Here is a 25,346-nt window from a genome sequence, read left to right as displayed (position 1 = left end):
TGTTTTTTTCATCTATAAAATAAGGGGATTGCAATGCAAATCTTATTACTGTGGCTTTAGCTCTTAAATTCTAGGTTCTAGGCTTCTTTAGCTGGAAAGGAGTGTGCAGGGTTAGAAGAGGATAGAGAGATGGAACAAAGTCGTAGAGCTGGAAACTGGGGAATCTGAGATCCCATCCCAGACCAAGGGACTGTCCCCTTGGAGCTGTCATTCCCTAGAAGCATCAAGAATGACAGAACCTTTATTCCAGGGAGCAGAGCCTGAGGGAAGAGAAGTCCCCAATAAGGCAGACGGTAGACAGGGGAGATGGGAGAGTGCAGAATTTAAGGGAGTGGACATCACTGAAACTGAATAATCCTGACAGACAAGGGATCATGGCTCAGTACTGAAAGGATATAGGGAATTACTTACATGAGAGACTTACTGTTCCAGAATAATAAAAAGTTTATGTCTTAGATATACAGTAGCAGGCGTCAAGTAACCAACTTTTCCTTCCCCTGAGAGAAGCAGCTCAGAACCCTGGACTGCAGCCTCTAACAATCTTGAGGTCCTATGCCAGGTTCCTATTCTGGATCTCTGGGGTTTGAGGTGTTTATCAGACTTGTGAAATCAGCTGGTAGTGGAAGGTAGCAGTGGGAACTTTAACAATGTGACCTTAAAGAAGTGAGGCTTTTACTTCTGTTAAAAGCTAATTGGCAAAGTACCTGCAAAGCTGGGTTGTTTTTGTTTCCCTCACTAAGATCAGATCCTTCTGGGTGGAAAATGAACTAAGACCATGGCTGGGGGCTTTTTTATCGTTTCAACATGAAATGCTCTTTAACTAGGCAGGGCACAAGACATCTTTAAGAAAGAAACTGAAGCTGGGAAAAGGTGATTCTTTGGAAATAAAAAGTGGGACTATTACACTTGCCAGGGGATGCTGAAGGGCCAAAGGGGAAAAGTAGGGGAAGAAAAGTCCTGGACCTTCCATCCTGGTGGGTGAGTGGGTATTTGTTGGGGGGAGTGCAGAAATTAGGCCCCTCTAGATACTTGATTGGCTGATAATTGCTGGCAGCCAGATCACAGTACTCCCCAACCACTAATTTGGTTTATCAAAGCTAGAGGCTGGGGCTAATGGGGGAGGGGTGGAATGGAAGTGAGAAAGAGCTGACCAGGGCCATCTCTGATGTCTTAAAACATTTTTTTCTATACTCTGAGCTCCTTTGTGGTCTTAGCAGAGCAGGACTGGTCACATGGGGCCTCCAGTAGGTCTTCAGCTCTCAGGGCTTTAGAATGGGGAGAAAGGGGGTGGGGAGTGGGAAACCCTGAGCCTCCAAAGAGCAGCAGATGGGCCGGGCTGGGCCACGTGTCAGAGAAGTGATAGCATCATCTACCCTGGGCTTCCTTCAGCAGCTGCTCTTAAACCTCCCCCTTGACAATAACAACCCCTCGGAGTAGGAGGAGGGAATAGGAAAGCTGCAAAAGACCTCTAGGGCTTTAAGAGAAGGGAATAACAGCCAATGACCTCTCCGCCCCCTCCCCCACAGCTGTCACCTTTGTCAACCCCAAACTCGCCCCGTCAGGCATTCTGGTCTCTTTATTTCCCGCAGCCTCAACATCTGCCCAGCGAGCCTGGCCCCTCGCTGACCCGTTCCCCCCACCTCTCCTCCTCCTCCTCCTTCTTCCCTCCCCCTCGTAACTGGAGGGGCTTTGAGCACTGCTAATGGCTCGCAGGCAGCTGAAGGTCTAGGTCACCGCCAGGAAGACAGAAGGATGAGGGAGAGGAGGGCAAGAAAGGAAGGGAAATGATATAGATGAGGGGAGGAGGCAAAAGAGGAGGCAGAGTAAGGGCTGTAGGGCCACGGAAGGTGAAAGAGGAGGAAAAGGGGAGGATGGGGAAAAGTGAGAGGGGCTAGGGGCTAGAGAAGAGTATGGGGAAGAAGTAAGGGGAATACGAGCTGGAGAAAAGGGGCAGAGGGAAAGAAGGGGGGGACTAAGGCGGATTAGGGCAGGAAGATGAGGATGAAGGGGAAAGAGGCAAGAAGAGAGGGAAGAGGGGAATGGAGGAGAGAGGGGAGGACAAGGAAAAAAAAGGAAGATAGAAATCGAAGAAGTCCCGTAGGGAGCCGGAGGAGGAAAGAGGAGGGAGAGTGGGAGTAGAAGGGCGGGAGCTTTGACGCGTTGCTCCAGCCCCCCGCCCTCGCCTCTCCATCTGAGTTAAAAGCTCCGCTGGTCTCTTCAACGCCGCCCCCTCTGCAGGATCAGCAGCGGGGCCGCCTCTGGCTGGGATCCGCTTCTCCGGCCCCGGCTGCCCGCCGCCCACTGCCCACCTCTGGTGCGCAGCGGGACGCTCGCTCCTTCTGTGGCAGCGGCATTCAGGGCTGGCCTGGAGGTTGGGGGAGCTCCCGCCTCCCGCCGCGCTGCCTGGGCGGCTATAACCGAGCCGAGCAGATGAGCGGAGCCAGCAGGGATACTGAGCTCCCCGCAGCCCAAGTTTGCGCTCCTGGAGCTACAGACGCCGCTACCGAGCCTTCCTTCTCTTCTTCGGTCTAGAGGTTCCGACACCCTGAGAAGCTGACCCCGATCTGTGCAGGGGTTTGTGGAGAGGACACTAGCATCCCTCTCTAACAGCTGTCCAGTCCCCCGAACCTGGGGTCCTGGAGAAAATCTAAGCCTTGAAAGCCGAGGCTGATGATGATCTGGGGATCTCATATCTGAAGGTGGTCGGCTGGTACCTAAGAAATTCCTTGGCTATTGCCCCAGAGACATCAGGAAAAATTAGTCACGATTTCAGAGCCTGCTGGGTCCCTGCTGGTTTGGGGTTCTGCACTCTCTGAATCTGGCGCTGACCCGGCTTCGGTGGTCACCTGACCTTCCACCTCCGAGGAAACCTGGAAGCTTTGTCCTCCGGACCCTCCCCCAGCCTGGACTAGGATGAGATCAATAGCTCCTTTCCTCCCTTCTCTAAGCCCCGAATCAGACTCCATCTCTCTAACTTCGGAATGTATTCCTCAGTTTCCCAACCTGTTTCCAGGAGAGTGCTGATGAATCCCCCCAGAGACGGGGAGCAAAGGTTGAACCCGAGAGCATTCTTAAGTAATTCATCTTGGTCTCCTTTACCTGTCTGATTCTCGAAGGCTAGACTCCCTGCCGAGGAGTAGAGAGAGAATACATGGCTAAGTGGCTCAGGGACTATCTGAGCTTTGGTGGACGAAGGCCACCCCCACAACCCCCCAAACCCGATTATACAGAGAGTGATATCTTCCGGGCCTATCGGGTTCAAAAAAGTCTGGACTTTGAGGATCCTTATGAAGATGGAGATGGGCAGGAGGAGCCCGAGTCATCCTGCCTCAATTGCCCCAGCAAACCTTCCTGTTCTGGGGACCAGCAATACGGCTCCCCCAAACACCGGCTCATCAAGGTGGAGTCAGGCGACCTGAACCGCAGTAAGATGTTGCTGGGGACGCCTGAGGAGGATAACGTAAGTACCTGAGTGGGGGGAGGAGAGGAGGAGGAATTTAGCCCTTAGACAGTTCAGCCCTACCCCACATAGAACGGCCACAGCCTAGGTGACCTCCGAAAAGTGATTCACTGTCTTTGTATACTGCCCAAGGTCAAGAGTGTCGGGTTGAAGAGCAGACCAAAAAAAAAAAAAAAAATTGGATAACAATAACTCATGTTCCTCTAGCCAAAGCTCTTTCCAAGAAATAACCCTCTAGGTTAGACAGCAAAAATGGTATTAAGTCCATTTTACAGGTGAAGGAACAGTCTAAGGTTTGTCCATTTTCATATAACTATTAAAGGCAGGAGTTGGAATATGAATTGGTTTCTTCTAATTCTAAATCCTACATCTTTGTGTGTATGTGTACACACATAAACATATATAAATAAAATATATGTATACACACATGTGTATATATATTTTCTGTGAAGAAAGGGAAGTCAAAGATCTGCCTTGTGACACCTCCAGGAGCTGGGAAAGGCTGCCTGAGAGTAGTGGATGAAAAGGAGAAAGCCTCAGGAGGACCAGCATCAGATCTGTCAGGGGCAAGAAAGGTTGTGTGTGATCATGGGAGCCTGATTGGGAAGGGGCTTCAGGCGATGAACTAGATATTAGATGTGATAGATGGTGATTAAATAGGAAAAATGGCCAGGGCTCCACGGACAGAATGAGGGAGAGGCTGTGACTGCTGATAGAAGAGAAAGGATAGAAGAATCAATCTAAGATAAGGGGACGAATGAGCTTTGAAAGAGAATGTCAGGACTGGAATGGCAATAAATCACAGAATGTCAGAATTTGGACTTTAGAATACAGAATATTTGAGTCAGAAGGGACCTTAGAGCAGAGAATGTCAGAGCTGGCAGAGATCTTAAACACAGAATGTCAGAAATGGAAGGTCAATAAAACAGAATGAAAGGATTGGAAAGGATTTAAACAAAGAATGTCCAAGTTGAAAGAGACCTCAAACACAGATTTTAATGTTAGAAGGACCCATGAACCATGCGACATAAATGATGAAAGAGACTCCGGAGTTAGAACATCAAGGCAGAAGGGCTGAGAATGGGGAGAAGGGAGTATTTGGGAGAGATGTCAGAGAACAACACTGAGTCCCTTGTCCTCACCTAGACTGCAGATGATGCTGAGTATTCGGACCCCTTTGATGCCCAGCCTGAAGCTCAGTTGGGTGCCTCAGAACAGCTGCCCCCTGACAACAGCTACATGGAACCCTATGATGCTCAGTGTGTGGTAACAGGTGAGTGTCACTGCATTAGAGTGGGGGAGTAATACAGCTTCCTCTCCAGGTCCTCCATTTGTCCTTGAAGTCTAGTCCTGGCTGACATTCCTAATCCCACCTCCAACCCCCACCAGGAAGGGAAGTGTAGAAACTAGCTCTCATCAGTGACCCATTCACTCGCTCTTCTATTCTTTCTCTACGACTTCTCCCTTCACTATCTCAGACACTTCCGTGGCTTTAATGATCTCTTCTAAGTGACTCCCAAATCTCAATCTCCAGGGCTAGCCTGATCTGCCTCTTGAGCACCAGCTCCATATTTCCTAGAAGCACAGAATTTCAGTTAAAAGGCACCTCTGAAGTGATCCAGCCCAAAACATACCTGAATAAAGAAACCTCTTTACAATTTAACTGGAGTGTCTTTACTCTAAGAGCTCCAGTGAAGGGGAGCCCACTTGCTCCTGAAGCAGCCCATTCTACTTTGGAATAAATCTAAAGCTAAAAAGCTTTATCTGGTATCAACCCTAATTCAGCCTCTTTGAATCTCTTATCCATTGCTCCTAATTCTATCTTCCCGGACAAGAAAAAACAAATCCAATCCTTTTTCACATGAAGATCTTTCAAATACTTGAAGCTGTCATTCTTATCTTCCAGTGATTTATCAGGTGGATGGCAAAGTGGATCAAGCACTGGATCTTTGTCAGGAAGACGAGTTAAAATCTTGACTCAGCCACGACTAGCCAAATCACTTACCCTCTTCCCTAAGTTGAATGACAATAACAATAACCCTTACCCCACAAGATAGCTGTGAGAATCAAATGGCATAATATACATAAAACAATTTGCAGACTCTGAAACACTATATAAAAGTGAGATCCTTCAACATGAATGGCTTCAGCTGATCATTGTTCTTCCTCAAATATGGTACCTACTGGAAGTAAAGTACTCCAGAGGAGGGTCAACCAGGACAGAATATTATAAACCTGTCACTTTCCTAATTCTGGACATCATACCTCTCTTCAGGTAGCCCAAGATTGTATTATGTGTCTCTGGGATTCTGTGTCTCCTTTTTGTAAATTCTTTGTGTTACTGGATTTCTCGAAAAAAGTTATACTCAAATGTGTCCAAAACAGAATTCATCATTATCCCTCTTGTGCTCCTTTTCCCCCCAAGAAAAAATCATCTTCTCTTACCAACTTTCCCATATCTATTGATGATACTATCAACCATCCTGTATTTCTTACTCAATCTCAGAAGCTCTTTCCCCTCCCTTGACTTCCACTTTCAGTCAAGTTACCAACTCTAGGTCATTCTACTTCTGCATCTCTCAAATCTGTCCCCTATCCTTGTTAACAAAGCTGCCAACAGAGGATTATAGTTACCTCCCATTTGGTCTCTTCCTGATTCATTTCTTCCCTCTTCAATGAATTGAATCCACAATTGCCAAAATGATACTGTAAAACAGATAGATCATGTTATCTCTCCCACTTGAAAACTTTCCATAGCTCCCTATTGTCTTCAGGATAAAGGACAGATTAATTCCATAAACTGGCATTTATGACCATCCACAGTCAGGCCTCTGCCTACCTTTCCAGCTTTATTACTCTTCTCTCACTTTACATTCTCTCCTGGTTGCCTAATTCTTACTCTCTTCATAATTCTTGAGGAATTGGCTCATGAGATGGGGACAGCTCCCTCTCTCGCATAAGGGAATCTTTCTCTTTCTTCAAAAGTTCATCTTTGATTCCATCCCAATCAAGAAGCTTTTCCCTACTCCAAGTTAAAAGTGTTGTTGCCTTCTCCCAGTCTGACAAGTGTTCCTTCCCCTGCCTCCAAGCTGACAGTGTTCCTGCTTTCTTCCAATATGCTAGAGACTTTTGCTTATAATTTGCACCTTGACCTGGAAGCACTAGGTTTTAGTTATAATATTCCTGAGATTTTTCATTTTGAGGGTTGATAGAATCTTCCTGTTTTCATCCTGTCCTCTTGTTCTAATATGAATGGGCAGCTTTCTTTTATGATTTCTTTTTTTTTAATAATAGCTTTTTATTTCCAAAATACATGCAAAGATAGTTTTCAGTGTTTATCCTTATAAAATCTTGTGTTCCAAATTTTTTTTCCTTCTTTCCCCACCTTCTCCCTCCCCTAGACAACAACTAATCCAATAGAGGTTAAACATGTAAAATTCTTAGAAATATATTTCCACATTTATCATGCTGCACAAGAAAAATCAGATCTTTTGACCTTTTTAGGAAAAAAAGAAAGAAAGAAAGCAAACATTTGTTAAACTGTTAATCCTTTTTCCAAGTCTCTCCTCCAAAACTCTCATTTCTTTCCCACTCTTTCCCTCATTGCTCTCATTTATCGCATTATTTTAAACTTTTTAAAAAGGATTCATTTCTTTTAGGAATATTAATTGATCTTAGGGTTAAGTTTTTTTTTAAGTTTTCCTGATATTTTAAAGTTATTCTTCTCTTTTGGGTTGGTGCCTTGGGCATGGCACATTCTTTGCTCATTCTTCCAGGCTTATTTCCATACTTTGTGTTATGACAAAGTTCTGAGCACTTTGGACAGGATGGTTGTGGCCTTATACAGTCCAGATCTGTTTTATTTGGAGTCCTGCTGCTATATTCTTTGGGTACTGAATGCTGTATTCTTTGAGGGTTGAGCCAGGAAGCTACATGCTTTTGGTGGATCCTATGGGATCATATCATGAGTACAGTCTGGTTGCTGCCCTCCTGGGCATTTCCAGGTTCCGCACCTTGAGTTTAATCTAGACCACAGAGCTGTCAGCATGTTCCTGGATGGGACTCCAGTAGAGTTGGGCCCAGCTCCTGTCTACTAACTAAAGGGTTCAGAAGGTAGAGAATGATTGTGCTATTGGCGACCCTTGTTCTGATTCTTCTCTGGGGAGAGTTGGGACTGAATACTCCATCAGGTCCTTCTGGGAGACCCCATGCCTTTGGTCCAGGGATGTCTTCAACCTTCTCTGAGTCTAAAAACTGCCTTGTGCTGCTCATCTAGCTCTATTAAGTCTAGCGTTGACTCTGGGATCACAGTTCAGCCTGCGAGACTCTGCTCTCTTACCTGAGCTCTGTGGCCAAAATTCTGCCCTTTCTAGATGACCCCACACTGCTGGCCTGGGCCTGGGATGAGTACATGATTTGTAAACCCTGAAATTTGTTTTAAGGTGACTATACAGTGCTGTCTATTGAGAGTCCTGGGAGCTAAGTTGGCTGTGTCTGCAATCCAGAGCTATCTTGTCACAGTCCTTGACCTGGTCATTTGCTTTTGGTTCCAGTTTTTGACCTTGAACTGAAAAGGTCCATTGTGGTTGCTTCTTAGATTTCCTGTCACTTCTAGGTCTAGAGCTCTTCTTAGGACTGCGTTTGTCTTGGAGGAGAAACTGAGGCTGTCTAGCTTATTCTTGTGCCATCTTAATCAGTCTTCCCCCCACCCAAAGTCATTTGTCTAGAATTCTTCTTCACCCTGTCGCTCTCTTACCTTGCCAAGGTAGCATATCCTTACTATTAGACTGTAAGCTCCCTGAGGGTGGGGACTGTATTATCTTCCCCTCTTTGTGTCCCCAGCACATTAAGTGCAGAAGGGCAGAGATAGGGACTGGACCTGTAATTTTATAGGAAACTCCAAGGTGAGGAAATTGCCTTCACCAGTTTCATTATGCACCTTTTCTACAAGTCTTGGGGAGTTGCTTAGAGTACTAAGAAGGTAAATGTTCTGCCCAGGGTCACACAGCCAGTTTGCATTAGGGTTGAGATCTGAACTCAAAGCTTCCTGGCTTTATGGCTACCTTTCTATCCCCTGAGCCACACTGCCTACCAAATATGTAGTAAGCACTTAATAAATGTCTATGGAATTAAACCAAATGTGGAACACAAGATTTTGCAAAAGTGAATGGTGAAAACTATCTTTGCAAGTGTTTTGAAAAGTAAAAGGTTATTTTTTTTGTAAAAAGAATTAAACTAAATGTAATTACCCAGCAGACCTACAGCTCTATGACACACCTTATGAGGAGCAAGTTGGCGGGGATAGCCCAGAGGCTGAAGGGAGGCCCCGGCAGAGCCGCCTGCCCCGGGATGATGAGAGGCCTGCTGAAGAGTATGATCAGCCCTGGGAATGGAAGAAAGACCACATCTCCAGAGCTTTTGCAGGTATCAGCCCCTGAGGCCTCTGACTAACCCTGGCCTTGTTGGCTCTCCCATTTTGGTCTCCCTTCCGCCACCCTAACATATACACCCTGCCAACCCCATTCCTTGCTTAATGCTAAAAATGGGTCACCCTTTGCCTCCAGAGCTTTCCCTCTGATAACTCCCCTAAGTGCTGACTCTGCCCAGTCCCTCATTCTGAGACCTATCCAGGTTGAATCTTTTCCCAGTCCCTGGCTGTGACTGGTCACTCATCAGACTAGTTTCATTTTTAATGCATGGAAACCCTACTCCTCTTAAGCCCTGAGAGCATCCCCTGATTCCCACTTCTCCCCTCCCCGAGGCTCACTTCTCTGAATCCAACGACGAGTCTGGTTTTTGCCCTTGGAAGGACCAGCTGGTTAAAGAAAAGCATTCTTTGGTTTCTCTGCCTGATCCAGTGCAGTTTGAGAATCCTGAGTGGGAACGGGCCCCAGGCCTGGCCAAGGAGCTCCGGAAGCCCCCAGCTAAGACCTCTGGCGGCTGGGTGGGGAAGGGGCCCAACCCAGAGGAGCATAGCCCCCAGCCAGCCGAGCGTGTGGACCCAGCCCTGCCCCTGGAGAAGCAGCCGTGAGTGATGAGACCAAGTTCAAATATAGCCCCTTTCAGGAAAGAGTTCCCCCCCAGGCAGAAGAGACCCGCAGCACAGCACTTGACTTTGATGGTCCTTCTCCAGAGTAATGGTCTCTCAATTCCCAGGCCCTAAGAGATCAAGTCTCTCTCCTTTGGGTTTGTTTGCGGGCACGGGCCAAGTTAGAAACAGAGCTGGGATAAGGGGAGGGGAGGGGCAGAGCCTGGTCTATCCCTGAGGCTGTGGCCCTGGCCCCCTCAGCTTCACTCCCTGTTTCTCCCTGTCTCCCGTCAGGTGGTTCCATGGTTCCCTGAGCCGGGCCGAGGCCGAGAACCTCCTGTCCCTCTGCAGGGAGGGCAGCTACCTTGTCAGGCAGAGTGAGACCAGTCATCCGGACTTCTCTCTGTCCCTCAGGTGAGCCCTGGGTTCTAGGCCCCTGGCCCCAAGGGAGAGCAACCTGGAGGGTCAGACTCCAGTGGGGAGGGAGAGCTGGAAGAGGTCAGTGTCCTCCCGGGAGCTAGAGAGGGAAGGGCCCCATTGGACAACGTGAGTCGCCAAGTGACTGTTAAACAGGGAGGGCACCTCTGTGCCCTTGGGCAGGCTGGCGGACGGGGTCTGTCAGGGGGCTGCTATTCTAAGCCTTTCTGCCCCGATAGGAAGCTTGAGGAGCCCCACAAGGGGAGGGAGAATAAGGCTAATGTTTTCTAGAGCAGCGTCTCCTGCTTAGTTTATTTCTCTGTAGAATGGCGACAGCCGCAGGTGCCTCGAGATCCAGGCCATGGAGGCCATCTGCCCTTGGGGACCTGGGACCCAAAGGGGAGAGCGGTAGTCACATCCTTGGGCCTGATTCTATGGGACGGCGTCTCAGTGACTGACTGACTGAGGCTAGCTAAGTCCCTTTCCCCCCGCCCCCCAGTCCTTCCGGAGCTTAACCCCCCCCCCCAACCTCCCTCTGACCCAGGGTCTCCTCTTCCTTCCCAGGGGCAGCCAGGGCTACATGCACATGAAATTCAGCCGGACAAAGGACAACAAGTTTGTGCTGGGTCAGCACAGTGGGGTCTTCTCCAGTGTGCCTGAGGTGGTGCACCACTACAGCATCCGCCCGCTGCCAGTGCAAGGCTCCGAGCACCTGGCCTTGCTGCACCCCATCACTGTGCAGACCCCCTGACAGCCTCTGCACTAGGACCCCAGGCTCTTCCTGACCATCGGCCCCCCCGGGCTGCTGCTGACCTCTGGCCGTGGTACTTCCATTCCGGGCAGAATCTCAGAGCTGGAAGGGCTCTCACCCCATCTGGTCCAGTTCCCTTCTGCAGCATCTCTGACTAATGGCTGCTTGGGAACCTCCCGTGATGGGAAACTAACCGTCTCCTGAGGTGACCGTTTCACTTCTGGGTGGCTTTTGGTGTAATTTGATTGAAATCTGGCCCTCGAAACTTCTCTCTGTCCCTCCCAGTTCTGGCCTTGGGGGCCAACAGAGGACTAGACTGTCTCCTGCACCAGCCCTTCAAGTGCTTGGGAACAGCTCCCAAGTCCTATTCTCCACGTTCAGCATCTACATGTCTCTCAGCCAGTTGGGCAGCGTCGGGTCTCAAGGCCCGTGTCGGTCCTGGTCACCCTTCTCTGGCCAGCCCCAGTCTGTCACTGCCCTCCCTGTAACAGGACCCCAAGCCTGAGGTAATACTACTGAGGAGATCCGACCGGACACATCCATAGCCCTGGACTTGGTGCTGCTCAATAAAGGCCAAAAGTCAAGGTGACTACAGGGTTCACTGGTCTGTTGACTTATATTGAGCTCTTCCAGGATTCACTGAGTCCCCATTTCAGTTCCTGGGCAAGGGCCCTTGGGGAAAACGAGCATCCCCAGATACAACAAAAATGGGCCCCTATCTCAGCCTTACGGTTGCCCCCAGACACAATGCTCCCACCCAAGACAAGACCTGGGCCTTGGACATGGAGAGTCCACTTTACGCTGGACACAATGGAGAAGATATAAATGATGAGAGGAAACTCAGGTTTGCTCCATCCTAGGCTGGAGGAAGCAAGTAGTACAAACGGACAGCCTTGGCTCCTCTGTTCCACTGCCTGAGTTTTCAGACTCCATAGGCTTTTCCACCTCTCTCACACTCAATAAATCAATTATCTCTGGCTCCTGCATACTGTCGTTGGGGGAGGAGAGGAGGATGAGAGCTTTGGGTGCTTGGGAGGAGGACTGGCTGATTTACTGGCATGTGGGACCCTTTTCAATCGTGCCTTGTCCTGGGTGCTGGGCTGGGCAAGGCACTTGGACAGGATGTTGGGGGATAGCGTGGATCAGTCTGGCCAAGTTGAGATTGTGTGGTTCAGTCCCTGTACCTTAATCTCCCATCTATTATGTAGGATGGTGTCCCACAATTCATTCCCGTTGGGGGATGGAGGAACTAGATGACAGTGTGCAAGGAAACTACCGATCGGGAGGGCAGTGACATGGCTTATAGCCTTTCTCTTGCTGAGTGACCAGGAAAGTCCCTTCTGTCTTCTAGACCCCAAACTCCTTGTTTGTGAAATGGAAATACTTTTAAAAAGACTATTTTAGAGACATGGAGCATAGGATGCTAAACACAGGAACATCTGAAAGATCTTCTAGCCCAATGACCAAGATAGAAGAACTGAGGTCGAGAGAGGGAAAGTAATTTGTCCAATGTCACAGAAGGACTCGGGATCAGAAAGCCAGGACTGGCATTGGGGGGGTCTCATGGGATGGGGAGATGGAGGTCACCCAGGATGGGGGGCTGGAGGCCTGAAGCTGGCGGAGGATTCCTGGAGCCTCTTCACCTTCTGCGAGTCTGGGTCTGCTCTGCTTCAGTCCCCTTCGGGTCCCCTTGGCTCTGCCAACCTTCCAGTATGTCTGTGTCTCTGACAACATCAGAGAGGACATCTGTCTCCATGGAAACAGGAGGGAGAAGACTGCTCTGAGCCAGTGAAGCTTCAAGGTGACAGGCAGAGGCTGGAGGGAGAAAGGGTCCCATCCCATGGGGATCTTCAGAGGCAGAGAGAGGGCAGGTACAAGTGGGTTACTCTGGCCACCTGCCCTTCCTCCCAGGTCCCTTCCCTTCTTCCATCTGTGCTTGAGGGAGGGGGGTAAGAAACAGCTGCAGGAGGTTGGCTGCGTGTGTGTGTGTGTGTGTGTGTGTGTGTGTGTGTCCAGGCTGCATATATGGGATGGGATCTCTGGGCTGCAAGCCAAGTCTAGGGGAAAAATCCTTAGCACTCTGATCCTGGGACACAGGCTTGGGATTCCGGGATGGCTTCAGACCCCTAGCTTCCCTCAGGGGACCAAAGGAAGCACAGTGTGTGTGAGGAAGGGGAGTGGAGGAGTCAGTGAGTAAGTGACTTGAAAACTGAGTCTCTCATCCCCCAATATCAAGGAGGTCCCCCGGAAAGGTCACTTCCTTCTGCATCCCCCAATCCACTCAGCTATTCCCCTATGAATAGATAATTATTCCTTGGGGAAGGGGGGGGGAATGTATTTCAGTTTTTCCCCTATTCCAATCTCAAGATCTCTTCCCCAGATTTTAGTCTTCCTCCAATGCAATCAAGATCCCCAGTTTCCTTAATCCTTAATTCCTTAATAAGCCCCTCCCCTAAATCTCAGCCTCCCCAGGTTCCTAGAGAGAAGAAATAACTTATGGAAGGTCCTTTTCATCAGATGAGTTAGTTCTGCAGAAAATCCTGCTTCCTTTCTTCAGTGTCTCCTCTATATTCTCTTATTTTCACTCTCAAGTCTCCCTTTCATCTCAGTCACCCAGAATTTAACTTCCCTAGAGTCCAGCTTCCCAAATAATAGATTTTTTCAGATTTATCTCATCAACACTAGCCCATAGATCCCAGTCTCTCCAGCTCAGCCCTACTTTACCTTCCAATTTTAGCCCCCAAGATCTAATTCTCCCCCAGAGTCCATTCTCATTTCACAATATCCCCAAATCTCAGCTCCCAGTCTCCTCCATTCCAGTTGCAAGGATTCTATTTTCCTCAGATCCAAGTCTTTTAATTCCAACTCTTCAGATTTCAGTCTCCCAGATTCCATTCCTTCCCCTATTCCTTCTCAGGTATTCTGGGGTCTTACAGGCCACACATCAAACATCATACATCCTGCCCTCATCATCAAACACAGGCCTCTGGTTTATTGATACTAGGCCTTATGGAGAGACCATAGGATACTAAGTCAGTCGGGCATTAGGGATGGGGGAAGGGGAGACAAGCTCTGGTAGTGTCTAGGAAATGATGGAAAAAATGTATGAGAAGCAGTCTCACATATCAGAGTCATATATCAGATGATCTTGGTTCTTTTGTTTTTTCACTTTATTTTTCAATCAACAAGCATTTATTTTCTCCATTTTCTCCTCCTCCCCCCCTAAAAACAAATAAAAAAATAAATCCTTTATTACAAATATGCAGAGTCAAGTATAACCTTCTTGTGTGTCCATTTCCAAAAATGTAGCTCTGGCTCGTCTTTGAGCATTGGATCCTATCCTCTATGACTTAGCTAAAGAGGCAACCTCCCAGCTTCTGGGAAACCTTAGTCCTCCCTCACTTTCCCACTCTCAGGAAGGCTGACTCTCCCCCACACCTCACTGGACTGAGCAAAGAAATCCTAGGTTAAGTGAGGGTTGGGGGCAGGGAGCAAGCTGGTTTTATTGGCTAAGAACTAGCCTGATGCAGGTTGGAGTGGGCAGGGGACGGTTCCAGGGGACTACGCCCTAGGGGGTGGGGATGGGAGTTGGGGACCAGCAGAGTAGATGCTCTCTCCTCTCTTTTTCTCTGGTGACCATTGCAGAGGCTTGTCCTTGCTTGGCGTGATCCCCTTAGTTTCTTTGTGGAAATAGAGAACATTGCCATAAAAGTGGTTCTCTGTGAAGAGACAGAGGAGCATGAGTCTCAGTCCAAATATCTTTCTCCGGGGCTAACATTGGAGCTAACAATTTCTCAGTCATCTTCCCCGGCTCTGACACCAGGAGCGGGACCTGGGTGGAATAGCTATCTCTGGGGATAGAGAATCCCTTTGGGAAGGTGACCTAGGGAGCAGTAATTGGATAAAAGCAGCAGCTGTGGATCAAATTGGGCCATCCTCCTTTTTTCCACCAATGGCTGAGAACACAGTTTGCTAATTACTGAGACACTGACTGAGAGGCAGCTTGTGGGGTCTGGCCGGGACTCTGGGATGGGGGAGCGGAAGGGAGGACACTGCACCCCTGGGGCCTGCCCGGTGCTGGGGGACTACTCACCAGAGTCTGTGCTTCTTCTAAAGCATCTCCAGATCATTCTTCCCAACACAGCCCCCAATCCTATCATGACACACGCCACCAGCAGCCATAAGAAAAAATCTTGAGGAGATAATCAGAAGAGATAGGAGAGCCAGTGGAGACGTCGTGAAGAGGGGAGATTGGCAATGAAAAACAAGTGCAGCAGAAAGAGCCATGGGTTGGGAATCGGGAGACCCTGGGTCTAAACCCTCCGCTCCTGCCTCTGGCTCATTCACTGCAAGACCTTCAGCAAATCTGCCTTCCTCCCCAGGTTCAGTTTTCCCATCTGTAAAATGAACTACATGGTTTCTAGGGCCCCTCTCTTCCTGACACTGACATTCTATACTTCAAGAATCCTTTAGGTTTTCACTCTATTCTCTGTTCTAAGAAACGTATGATGCTGATGATAGCCAAGCTGATTAATATGGATCATCTCACAGGGAGAAGGGACAATCTGGCAGTAGGAACCGGGAGATACTAGGATGGGCATTACCTCTTACCTGGAAAGCCTTTGATCCAGCTGCTTGTGAAGAAATCTGCAAAGAGAGAAATCTCTATAGCTCACTCTACCATCTCCCTTGGTGTGTTTTTGCCCTCACTTCTCTGGAGGGGTTTTGAGCTTTTAGCAGTTTTGCTTCTCCCCACTTCCTTTCCTCTGAGGATCAGAACCTGACCCCTCTGTGTGCTCACTAAAGCTCCTGTGATTTTCAGAGATCACTAATGCACTGGGGAGGGGACGGCACACTTAGTTCTCTATGATGGTCATGTCTCTGGAAGTTGCTAGGTCCACCACTACCCCCTCTCATAAGAAGGAAGAAATATGACCCCCTCACTCCCGAGTTGGGAGGTGATCTCTATCTCTGGGGGGTCCTGGTATGTTCAGCCATCCAAGGCACATGTGTAGAGAACTCAGGATTAAATCTCCATCCCCTATAATTTTTTCAGGGAATGGAGAAGGGCACCCCTGGTGTAAATTCTTCTCCCACCCCCATCCCCGTGAAGTAAGGGAAAGATCTGGGAGGGGGTGCAGCAGCTGTCAATGCTGGGTCCTTGCCCAGGGGCCGGGCCAGAGCCAACACTGACTCCTATGTCTCTGCTAATTGGTAATTGGCCCCTCCTAGCAGAATGGAAACTGGTAATTGGTAATTGGCCCCTCCTGGCAGAATGAAAACAGGGTAGGCGTGTGGGTGGCACAGATTGGCACCGTGCCAGCAAAGCCATTGAGCTTCAGAGAGCTGGGATGTCTGGGGGCGGGTGTCATGGGCTGGCACATGGAAAATCTGGGGACATCACAGGGTGTCCTTTAGGGGCCAGGCCAGAGGCTATGAGAACCACTTCTGGGTGATGCTGTCAGAGAGGGAGGGAGGAGAGGAGATGACTGGGAAATCGGCCAAAATCAGCCAGAAATCTGAGGATGAGAAAGGAGGAAACCCATAAAAAATTTTCCTCGGTAGAATCTTGTTCTGGAAGTTAGGATACTTGAATGTTTAGTCTTGGTTCTGCCACTGATCTCCTATGAGATTAGAATGACCTTGTCATTAGTGAGACCTTGTCACTGTCTATGTGACCTTGGACTTCCTAGCTCTGGACCTCAGTTTTCTCCTCTGTCAAATAATAGCATCCTACTCAGCTCCCTTTAAGATCCTTTCCAGTCCATTCATTCACTATATACTTTTTTGGAGGCAATTGGGGGTAAGTGACTTGCTAGGGTTAAGTTATCCACCTAGTAAGTGTTAAGTGTCTGAGAGCAGATTAGAACTCAGGTCCTCATAACTCGAGGGCTGGTACTCCATCCACTTCTCCCATTTGTTCACTTTATGAACCGACATTTATCAAGCTTGTGAGCAAGGTTAACCCTATGCTAAATATAATCCTACTTCGATAGCTGTGGTATAATAGAGAGTGAGATAAGTACAAGGTGGAGTTTGATATGCAGGAAGAGTCTGAAATTTGGAGAAACAGGGACTGGCTTGAGTTGCTCTGTAACCTTAGGCCTCCCTGAGTCATCTGTAAAAAGAAGTTGTTGAATTGCACAAACACTTGAGTCCCCTCAGCTTGTCAGGGGCACAAATGCAAAACCAAAATAGTTTCTCCTCTCAAAAGACTTACATATTACTGGGTAGGCTGGAAGAAGATACAAAATGGACCCAGACAAAGAAATAAAAGATCCTTTGAAGAAGGTGAAAGAGGTAAAAATTGGAGGGATCCAAGAAAGGCTTTCCAGAAGATGTAACACTGAAATGAAGGAAGAAAAAGGTTTTGAGAAACAGTGAGGAGGGCACTAGTGAGTTCCAGGCATCTGGAGGAGAACAACCTATTCAAAGGCACAAAGTCAGGGAGGGGGCATCGAATGTCAGCCAGATATGGAGAGTTCAATTTGGCTGGAACACAGTGTCCATGAAGGGGAGGAATACAAAAGAAATCTGGAAAGATAGTTTGGAGTCAGACTGTGGAGTCTGGCTTAATAAATGCTTGAATATATGATATAATAATAAATATAATAAAAGCTTAATAAATGTATTTTGATGTGAATGAATGAACTGGAAGGGACCTTTAAGGAAGTTGTATTTTATTCAAGAGGCAATAGGGGACAACTGAAGATTTTTGAGTGAAGAGTGACACGGCTATACTCAAGACCGTGGGGCCCTGCAGGATAGATCAAAGAGGGAAGAGACTGGAAGCAGGGGAGGTAATTAGGAAACCATTAAGGTAGTTTAGGTGAGAGGTGTTGTGGATTTCTAAAAAAGATAGGACATAGAGTGAAGATAGAACCTGGTAAATGTTTAACAATTGGCTTCCCTTCCCCCTCGGAAAATGTTTATGTGACACTTTCAAGTTTAATCAGCATTATTAGCACTTTCTCCATCACTTCTTAAAATCTAAATAATCAAGAAAAAAAATCAAATGCTTCATTGTAGAATTTGCCAATTTCTGAGATGTAAATAAATGCTCACACTGAAAAACAGCAATCTGGAGCCAAATCAAGCTGCCTCCAGCACAGTCTTGGATTGAATCAACAAGAATTGGCAATAAGAAAATGGATGGAGGGAGGAGGGGAAGTGTACAGCTCAAAGTTGAGATCTAGCAATATTGAAGTAAGGATAGAAAAAGATGGCATGGGATTCAAGGACAGACCTTGGTTAATGACAGAACTGAGACTATGAAGGAAGGAAAGTAAGATCAGAACAAGAAGGATGAATGGGGAATAGATGGGAAGATAGAGGGATCAGAGATAACTGTGAAGACAAACAATAGATGTGCAAAGAGTGAGGGAGAGAGAGTAGGACAGGAGAGGGATTTCAGAGTTCAGTCTCATGGGAAATGCCACAGTTTAGGGTGAGAATGATCCGACATGATCAACACTGGATTGTTAAGATGACACTGTGCTCCTCCTCTACTGTTCGTTCTCCCTGCCTTCCTGCCTTCTCCCCATACCTGAGACTATGAGATGTGTCCCATTGCCTTCAGCCATCTGGAGCTCTGGGATTTCCATTGTCATATGACACACATAGTGCCCGCTGTCATTAACATTCACATCATCCAGACTCAAGGTGATGGTATTGTTCCGTCTGAGGACCGACATGTTTCCGGAACTCCATATAACCGGCTAGAGTTCTGACTGATGGGCAGAGACTGGTACAATTCTTTGCCATCCTTCTTCCACTCTACTCGGAATTGCTCCCAGTGGGTCCAGATGACTTGGCAATCTATGTTCACTTTGCTACCCGAGTCCACCTTGATTTGTTCCTCTTGCTGCACCATCAACTTAGTCTCTCCTGAGAGCACTGGGTTGGGGGAAGAAAGAAAGGTCACGGTTGATTATGGGGGGTTGAGCAGGAGAAGAGGAAAAAGGAAGCAGCAAATGAAGGCTTAATTCTTCTAGAGATCACAGAATCTGAGAAACCCAAAGGACTTCTGAAACTTCATAAAAGCAGAATTGAAGCAGGAGTTCTGACTTCTGGGGCTGAGCACTTTATTTAATCTCTCATCCTTTCTGATATTCTACTGCTAAGATCTTTATCAGATCTGATACCATGTTCAAAATCCCTCCAGTTCCAGCACTTCCCATCTAGCTTTTCTTTCTTCTCTATTTTGGACATTTCTGTTTTCTATGTTCTAAGAGTCTTTTCAGTACTAATGATCTATGTTTTATGATTCAGTGGTTTTTTTCATCCGCAGTGAGAGTGTGAAATACTGTCCCCATAAATTCAAACAATAGACAGTTAGCTTGGACCTTGGTACACTCCTTAATAGATAAATTTTAGAGAAAGAGTAGGAGAAAGGAGGGCTCCTTCAAGACTCTTTGAGATCCCCATGGTCTGAGAGGACAGAAACTTCAGCTATCTTAGAATTCTAGAGGGTTATGGTTTCTTTGATGACACAGGAAGAAAGAGGCTTAAGGGGGTCTCCTAGTAGGCAGGGACCTTTGACTTGGGTACTTACCTGGCAACAGCATCAGGAGAAAAAGATCTGTAAGAAGACATCCCATCTCTTCTCTCCCCTCAGGCTCCTTTCTACCTTTAGTCAGCTCTGATCTTTCTTTCTGCCTATAGAAGCAAATGTTTCTTAGGGTAGTTCTATTCCTCCCTCCCTCCCCACCTCTTTCCACCCATATGTTCTCTGTATATGGCCAACCTAACAGATAGCACTTCCTGCCACAGTATCTGCCCCTCCCTCTCTGAAGAACTTTGGAAACAATTGAATGACATGGGAGATACTGGCAAAGGATTGCCCAGCGTGGCATACCCACTATATCGTATGAACGAAGCAGAATTTTTGGAGCTCAAAAGAAACGTGAGACGTACGCGTTTAGAGACATTTCCACCACAAATGTTCATTGAACTACTTGTGCCCGATCTGTCTTAGAGCTTTCCAAACTCACATTGGTCTAATCAGGGACAGCTGGACACACTGTACATAGTGCCCACTATCACTAGCATTCACATCATCCTGACCCAGGGTGATGGTATTTTCCTGGATCCAGGCCAACTAGTTTCTGGACCCCCACATAATCTTGCTGGAGTTCTGACTGACAGGTGGTATACTGATACTTTGACTCCAACATAGTAATGTCATTTTGATCCTCTTTGAGAATGACAGACAACATTGGAGTGATTTGCCATTTATTTCTCCAGCTCATTTTGCAGATGAGACAAATAGAGTTAAGTGCCTTGTCCAGGGACACACAGCTAGTAAGTGTCTGAGGCGGGATTGAACTCAGGTCCTCCTGATTCTAAGCTTAGTGCTAATTTCTGTGAAGGAATCCCTTCTACAGATATCCTGAATGGAGTGGGAGGGGAACCATTCAGTCTCTGTTTCCATGTCCAGGAATAGGGAGCTCACTACCATCAAAACAGCTTTTTCCATTATGATTCTGTCTCATTGATTAAAAATTTTTTCAGCTGAATCTGAAAACTGCCTTGCTGTTGTTATTAGCAAGATAGATACAGATATACAATAGAGAACTAGAGGAGGTTCATAATCACAGACTCTCAAAGTTAGAAGGGCAGGAATCCTACCTACAACATAATAGTAAATGACATGTTTATAAATCATTTTCCATATATTTTCTCTTCTGATCCCATAAAATCACATTGCTTTTAGCCTTTAAAAGGCTAAAAGGAGAGGTTGCACCTCTCCATCATGTCTTCTTTCTCCAGGAATTGAGAAATCACATTAAACTGCAAGATTTAATCTTCCCAATCCTCTTATCTCCTCAGTACCCTCTGACCCTGATTGGACCCTCTAACTAGAGGTCAGGGTCATGGGCTTCAGTGCTTCTATTTAGAAAGGAGACAACACAGATTTTTCTCCCCTTTTCACACCTGCTACATGGCTTAGGATTTTAGAATGATCCATCACACTCTTGGTTCAGGCTCTTCTCTCAATTCTTCCCTAACATAAACCACTACCTACCTTTCTGCTTCCTTTGAATTGTAGTCATTCTCCATTAGATTATAAATTTCTTGAAGGCAGGGACTGTTTTTGTTCTTATTTATATTTTATCCCCAGTGCTTAGCACAGTGCTGGATACCTGGTAGCAATTTAATATATGTTTATTGGCTGATATGTTGTAACTCAGAATGTTACAAAAAATGAATGTTGAAAATTATCCTTACTTGTAATTGGAAAAAATAAAATACCATTGAGAAAAAAATTAATAATAGTTTTAAAAATATAAAAAAAATTAAGCCCCTACTAAGTTCCAGGCACTGTGCTAAGTTCTGGAGATGCAAAGAGAGGTCCCTTCCAACCCCCCCCCCAAAAAAAAAAGAAAAATTTATACTCTCAAGGAAGTCATAATCTAAAGTATAGCTAACATTAAATTTTAAGTTTTAAGACTAAAACTGCACTAAGACTTTTGGGACATCTTATATAAATCTTTTAAGGTTTGTAACCCCCTTTATGTGTGGTTTCTCATTTAATCTTCACCACACACCTGTGTGTTTAGACAGAGCTGAAATTTAAATCTAGATTTTCTTGACTCCCAATAAGCCCAACAGTATGAGTTTAACAGTAGAATAGGAGACCCTGTAACCAACAATGGTGGGGAGATTTCCGGGCAGAGAGCTATTACACTTAAGTCTCAGCATCAGAAGCTTTTGTGAGCATCAACCACAGGCTGATCTCTTTTTACAAGCAGCAGCAGCTGCAGTGGGGTCTGTCTTCTGAGAGGCTTCAAAGAACGGGCGGCCCACCCACAAACCAGGTCTCATCTTGAAACTCAGATGAGAAGACTTCTGCCTTAGAAAACAGCTTTCACTTTAACCATGATCTCAAAAAAACTTAAAGCTAAAATAGATTTAATGAAGAGAGAAATAGAGAAACTACACTATATGTTAGCTATGTTAATATTGATTATGTAAATTTAAAATAACTAAATAGAATAAGATTGGAGTTTTATTGTAGTGTAGGAAATGATGAACTGGTAGAGTTAGGAAAATACAGGAAGACTTGAACTTATGAAAGATGTGATTCATCTTCAGAGAAACAGGACAAGTGGAAATAAGCATAGTATGGTCTTACATATATGAACCTATATTTGTATGTATGTGTATGATATGTGTATAGATAGATATAGATATCTCTGAGCTTAATTGTAGAGAGAGAGAAGGAAGGAGGAGGAAAAACAAAAAAAATTTAAAATGCACAGCAGAGAACAAAAGAAAACGTACAAGGAAGTAAAGAAAATATGGATAGCTCTGAACACAATGTATACTATTTATTATATAGGCTTTTTTGAAATGGAAATTTATTTCTTCATATTTTGAATCCTCTCAGGTTCTGCTGTGTACTGACAATTTTTATCTTTTCTTATTTTGTATTTATGCTTAAAATTTAAAAATAAATAAAATGTTTTAAAAAGAAAAAAAATAACAGTTTTCATTTTATAGGCAAGGCACCTGAAATCCAAAGCACATATTATTGACTGAATTGGGATTCAAAGACAAAACTCAATTCCTGTCCTCTCTTCTTTCTGCTCCAGACTAAAGTTCCTTTTGCCTCATAGCCAGACTTCCCCTATCCCTGATCATCAGGGAAATCAGAACTTGTCCTGGAAGGAACCTCAGAGATCATCTAATCCCAGAGTTCTTAATTTTGTGTGTGTGTTCCATACTATTAGACTAGTGAATATTGTAAATTCCTTTTAAGAATTGTTTTTCAATGCGTAAAAGAAAATATAGAGGATTACCAAGGAAACCAATTATCTTGAAAATAATTTTCAACATAGTTAAAAAAATTTCATGGGCCCCAAGTTTAGTTCCTTCATACTACAGATGGTAAAATAAGATTCATAGAGTAGAAATCACCTGCTGAGATTGCACTCAGTAAGTAGCAGAGATTCAACAACTGTGAAAACAAACAACCTAAGGATCATAGACATTATGCAACTACTGTTAACACTAAAATACCAAAGAGCTCACACCAGTTTTCACAACTGCAGTTAACTTTGAAAAATAAAATAGAAACAAAATAATACCAAAGAGCTAGTCACAAGCAAAAAGCTTTCTTTATTTCATTGGAGGAGAGAAACTAGACATATGAACAGGGACCCCCCTCCAGTAGAAGACCTGCTTTAGTGTGGACAAATCTCAATAGATATATTAGTCACTGCATAGTCAGCTGTAGCCCTAACAATGACAGGGTAAGAGCAATAATGAGACAGGGTTGATTGATAGTGGGGCTTCAAGACTGGAACATAGGTACTGCAGGTGCATGTTCAAGCTCAGAGACTACCTGGTGCTGGTATGAAAAAATTCTGGGATTTTGCTGTGGCTGAGTTCATCCAGAGGGTGAACAAAAGGGATTGTTATCACGCTAAGTTCAGAACAGAACTTGCTTGCTGGACGTTGGCTCTGGTGAACGTGGTATAGAGAAGTATAAAAAGAGAGATGGCATGGGCAGATTCAAATCCAGATATCTCAGCTCCACATCCAGGTCTCTTTTTAATACATTATAAATTAGAAACACTCTCTCTGGTAAATGCTGCAAAAAATTGGAAATGAAATAGCAGAAATTAGGCTTAGACCAATATCTTATACCATATTAAACTATAAATTCAATTAGAAGAGAAGCACATAATTTATCTTTACATCTATGGGTGGAAGATGAATTCTTAATCAAACCAGGTATAGAAGGAATTACAAAATATAAAGCAGATAATTTTGATTATGTGACATTGAAATACTTTCACAGCAAAATAATGTATCCAGGATAAGAAGAAAAATAATGCAGCTAAGAAAAGAAGGGAAATAGTGAACCAGGGGGAAAAAAATCTCTATATCAAATATCTCTGATAGAGGTTTGATATCTAAGATATGTAGACAACTAACAGAAACATATGCAACCAAAAGCTATTCCTTAATACAGAAGTGGTCAAGGGAAAGAAATAGTTTTTAATAAAAAAATTGTGACTGTTAATACCAAATGTTCCAAATTGTTAATGATAAGACAAATAAAATCAAAACTACCTTGATATTTACCTCACACTCAAATTTGTAAAGATGACAAAAGACAAGAGCAAACATGATCTCATTGGCTTTAGCACTCTACTGCCACTCCACTCTCCTTCCCTCAGATTAGACAGGATGGAGCCATGAACTCTCAAACCTGCATTTCAGAAGGAAAGTCAGCGCAGAGCGCTCCATTTCTTATCTAGAAGAACTACTTTAGGGCTTTGGGGAGTTTTCCACTTTCCCCCACCTGTTTCAGTTTCCTGTTATGTGTTATCTTCCCCTACTAGATAGTAAGCTCCTCGAGGTCAGGAACTATCTTTTAATCCAATACCAAACCTAGCCTGTCATGGGTGTTTAGTCAATATTTATTGATTAGTTATTAATAATGGTATATGGAGAAGCATGGAAAGACTTAGGTTAGGCAAAATGAAGTAAGCAGAATAAGGAAAACAACAATTGTAATCATATACTGAAAATGCAATAGAAGATTAATGTTTGAAAGGTATAAGGAACAAAGGTTGACCCCAAAAAAGAACTGAAAAGATGTCTTTCTCCTCATTTGAAGAGAATGGAACACTATGTATATGGAGATGGAACACTGTATATAATATCCAATTTTTTAATGTATTAGTTTTGTACTTTTTTTCCACTTCACTCTCTTTAAAATATAAATTTAATATATAAATTCTTATAAGGGATAACTCTAGGTGGCAGTGGTAGGAGATACAGGAAAAATCTAGGCAATATAAAAACAAAATAAAAATCTCTTAAGATCTAATTTTAAAATCAGATGATTTCTTAAAGATGTAAGGTCAGAAATAAAAACTCTCTTTAATATCAACTAATCCAATTCTCTAATTTCATAAATTGGGAAACTGAGACAAGAGTGAGAAACTTTCTTTGAGCCATTGTCCAGAAGAGCTAATAATCGAAGATTTGGGAAGTTGAAAATTGCCCTTCAATCCTTTATTTAATCAATTAATCAAGTAAGCCAACAAGTATTTATTAAAAACTTATGATGTAACAAAGTCAATGTTAGGAATGCAAAGACAAAAAAGAAACAGTTTCTGTCTATACATTGTATCAGAGGAAACAACATGAATACAAATATAAATACAGTATATAAAAAATTTATACAAGTTAAACAGGAGGCAGCTGGGGCAGTTTGGTAGTTCAGTGGATAGAGATCTGAATTAGGAAGACCTGAGTTCAATTTCACCTCAGACATTTACTAACAATGATGTAACAAATCATTTAACCTCTGTTTGCCTTAATGCACTGAATGCCTCGAGTATCTTTGCCAAGAAAACTCTATGGACAGTATGATGGAACTACTGAACAATATAAATTAAATACAAAACAGGGTAGCTAGGTAGCAAACAGGGTACCTAGGTAGCACAGTGAATAAAGCTCAGGACCTGGAGTCAGGAAGACCTGAATTCCAGCCTTAAATACTTCCTAGTTGTGTGATCCTGGGTAAGTCATTTACCCCCTCTTTGCCTCAGCTTCCTCATCTGTAAAATGAAGCAGAGAAGGAAATGGCAGACTACTATCTTTGCCAAGAAAACTCCAAATGGTGTCACAAAGAGCTGAATGGCTGCAAAACAAAACAAAAAATAAAC

General features: G+C 44.9%; 2 protein-coding genes across 3 annotated transcripts; one reads left to right on the top strand and one right to left on the bottom strand.

Annotated features, from left to right (window-relative positions):
• The first annotated feature begins 2,029 nt into the window (after positions 1–2,029).
• Positions 2,030–11,635, top strand: SHD (Src homology 2 domain containing transforming protein D). Of its 2 annotated transcripts, none has more exons than XM_051971918.1 (6): positions 2,030–3,460; positions 4,607–4,733; positions 8,714–8,884; positions 9,319–9,487; positions 9,783–9,902; positions 10,470–11,635. In XM_051971918.1, exons 1-6 carry the CDS (start codon positions 3,152–3,154, stop codon positions 10,654–10,656), a joined length of 1,083 nt encoding a protein of 360 aa, XP_051827878.1. In that variant the 5' UTR covers positions 2,030–3,151; the 3' UTR covers positions 10,657–11,635. The 2 variants fall into 2 exon arrangements, with proteins under 2 accessions (XP_051827878.1, XP_051827879.1); XM_051971919.1 differs by having other exon boundaries at positions 2,031–3,460; positions 8,717–8,884.
• Positions 11,636–13,804: 2,169 nt separating this feature from the next.
• On the bottom strand, positions 13,805–19,322 carry TMIGD2 (transmembrane and immunoglobulin domain containing 2). The gene is made up of 5 exons (XM_051971923.1): positions 19,211–19,322; positions 18,203–18,552; positions 15,268–15,303; positions 14,750–14,848; positions 13,805–14,375 (listed from the first exon to the last, which is right to left on the bottom strand). The coding sequence occupies exons 2-5, from the start codon at positions 18,348–18,350 to the stop codon at positions 14,218–14,220; spliced, it is 441 nt and encodes a 146-aa protein (XP_051827883.1). The 5' UTR covers positions 18,351–18,552; positions 19,211–19,322; the 3' UTR covers positions 13,805–14,217.
• Between the last annotated feature and the right edge of the window lie 6,024 nt (positions 19,323–25,346).

This window comes from Antechinus flavipes, chromosome 1 (genome assembly GCF_016432865.1).
Source record: "Antechinus flavipes isolate AdamAnt ecotype Samford, QLD, Australia chromosome 1, AdamAnt_v2, whole genome shotgun sequence".
In the NCBI taxonomy this organism is placed as follows: Eukaryota; Metazoa; Chordata; class Mammalia; order Dasyuromorphia; family Dasyuridae; genus Antechinus; species Antechinus flavipes.
The sequence above is the reverse complement of the archived record's forward strand: the minus strand, read 5'-3'. Positions and strand labels throughout refer to the sequence as shown.

Bases quoted from the DNA above. Each gene is read 5' to 3' on its own strand.
- SHD (XM_051971918.1), top strand. From the start codon at position 3,152: ATGGCTAAGTGGCTCAGGGACTATCTGAGCTTTGGTGGACGAAGGCCA. The intron at 3,461-4,606 runs GTAAGTACCTGA...GTCCTCACCTAG, and splicing joins GGACGCCTGAGGAGGATAAC to ACTGCAGATGATGCTGAGTA. The intron at 4,734-8,713 runs GTGAGTGTCACT...GTAATTACCCAG, and splicing joins TGCTCAGTGTGTGGTAACAG to CAGACCTACAGCTCTATGAC.
- TMIGD2 (XM_051971923.1), bottom strand. From the start codon at position 18,350: ATGTCGGTCCTCAGACGGAACAATACCATCACCTTGAGTCTGGATGAT. The intron at 14,849-15,267 runs GTAAGAGGTAAT...TATCTCCTCAAG, and splicing joins CTGGATCAAAGGCTTTCCAG to ATTTTTTCTTATGGCTGCTG. The intron at 14,376-14,749 runs GTGAGTAGTCCC...GTCTCTTCACAG, and splicing joins TAGAAGAAGCACAGACTCTG to AGAACCACTTTTATGGCAAT.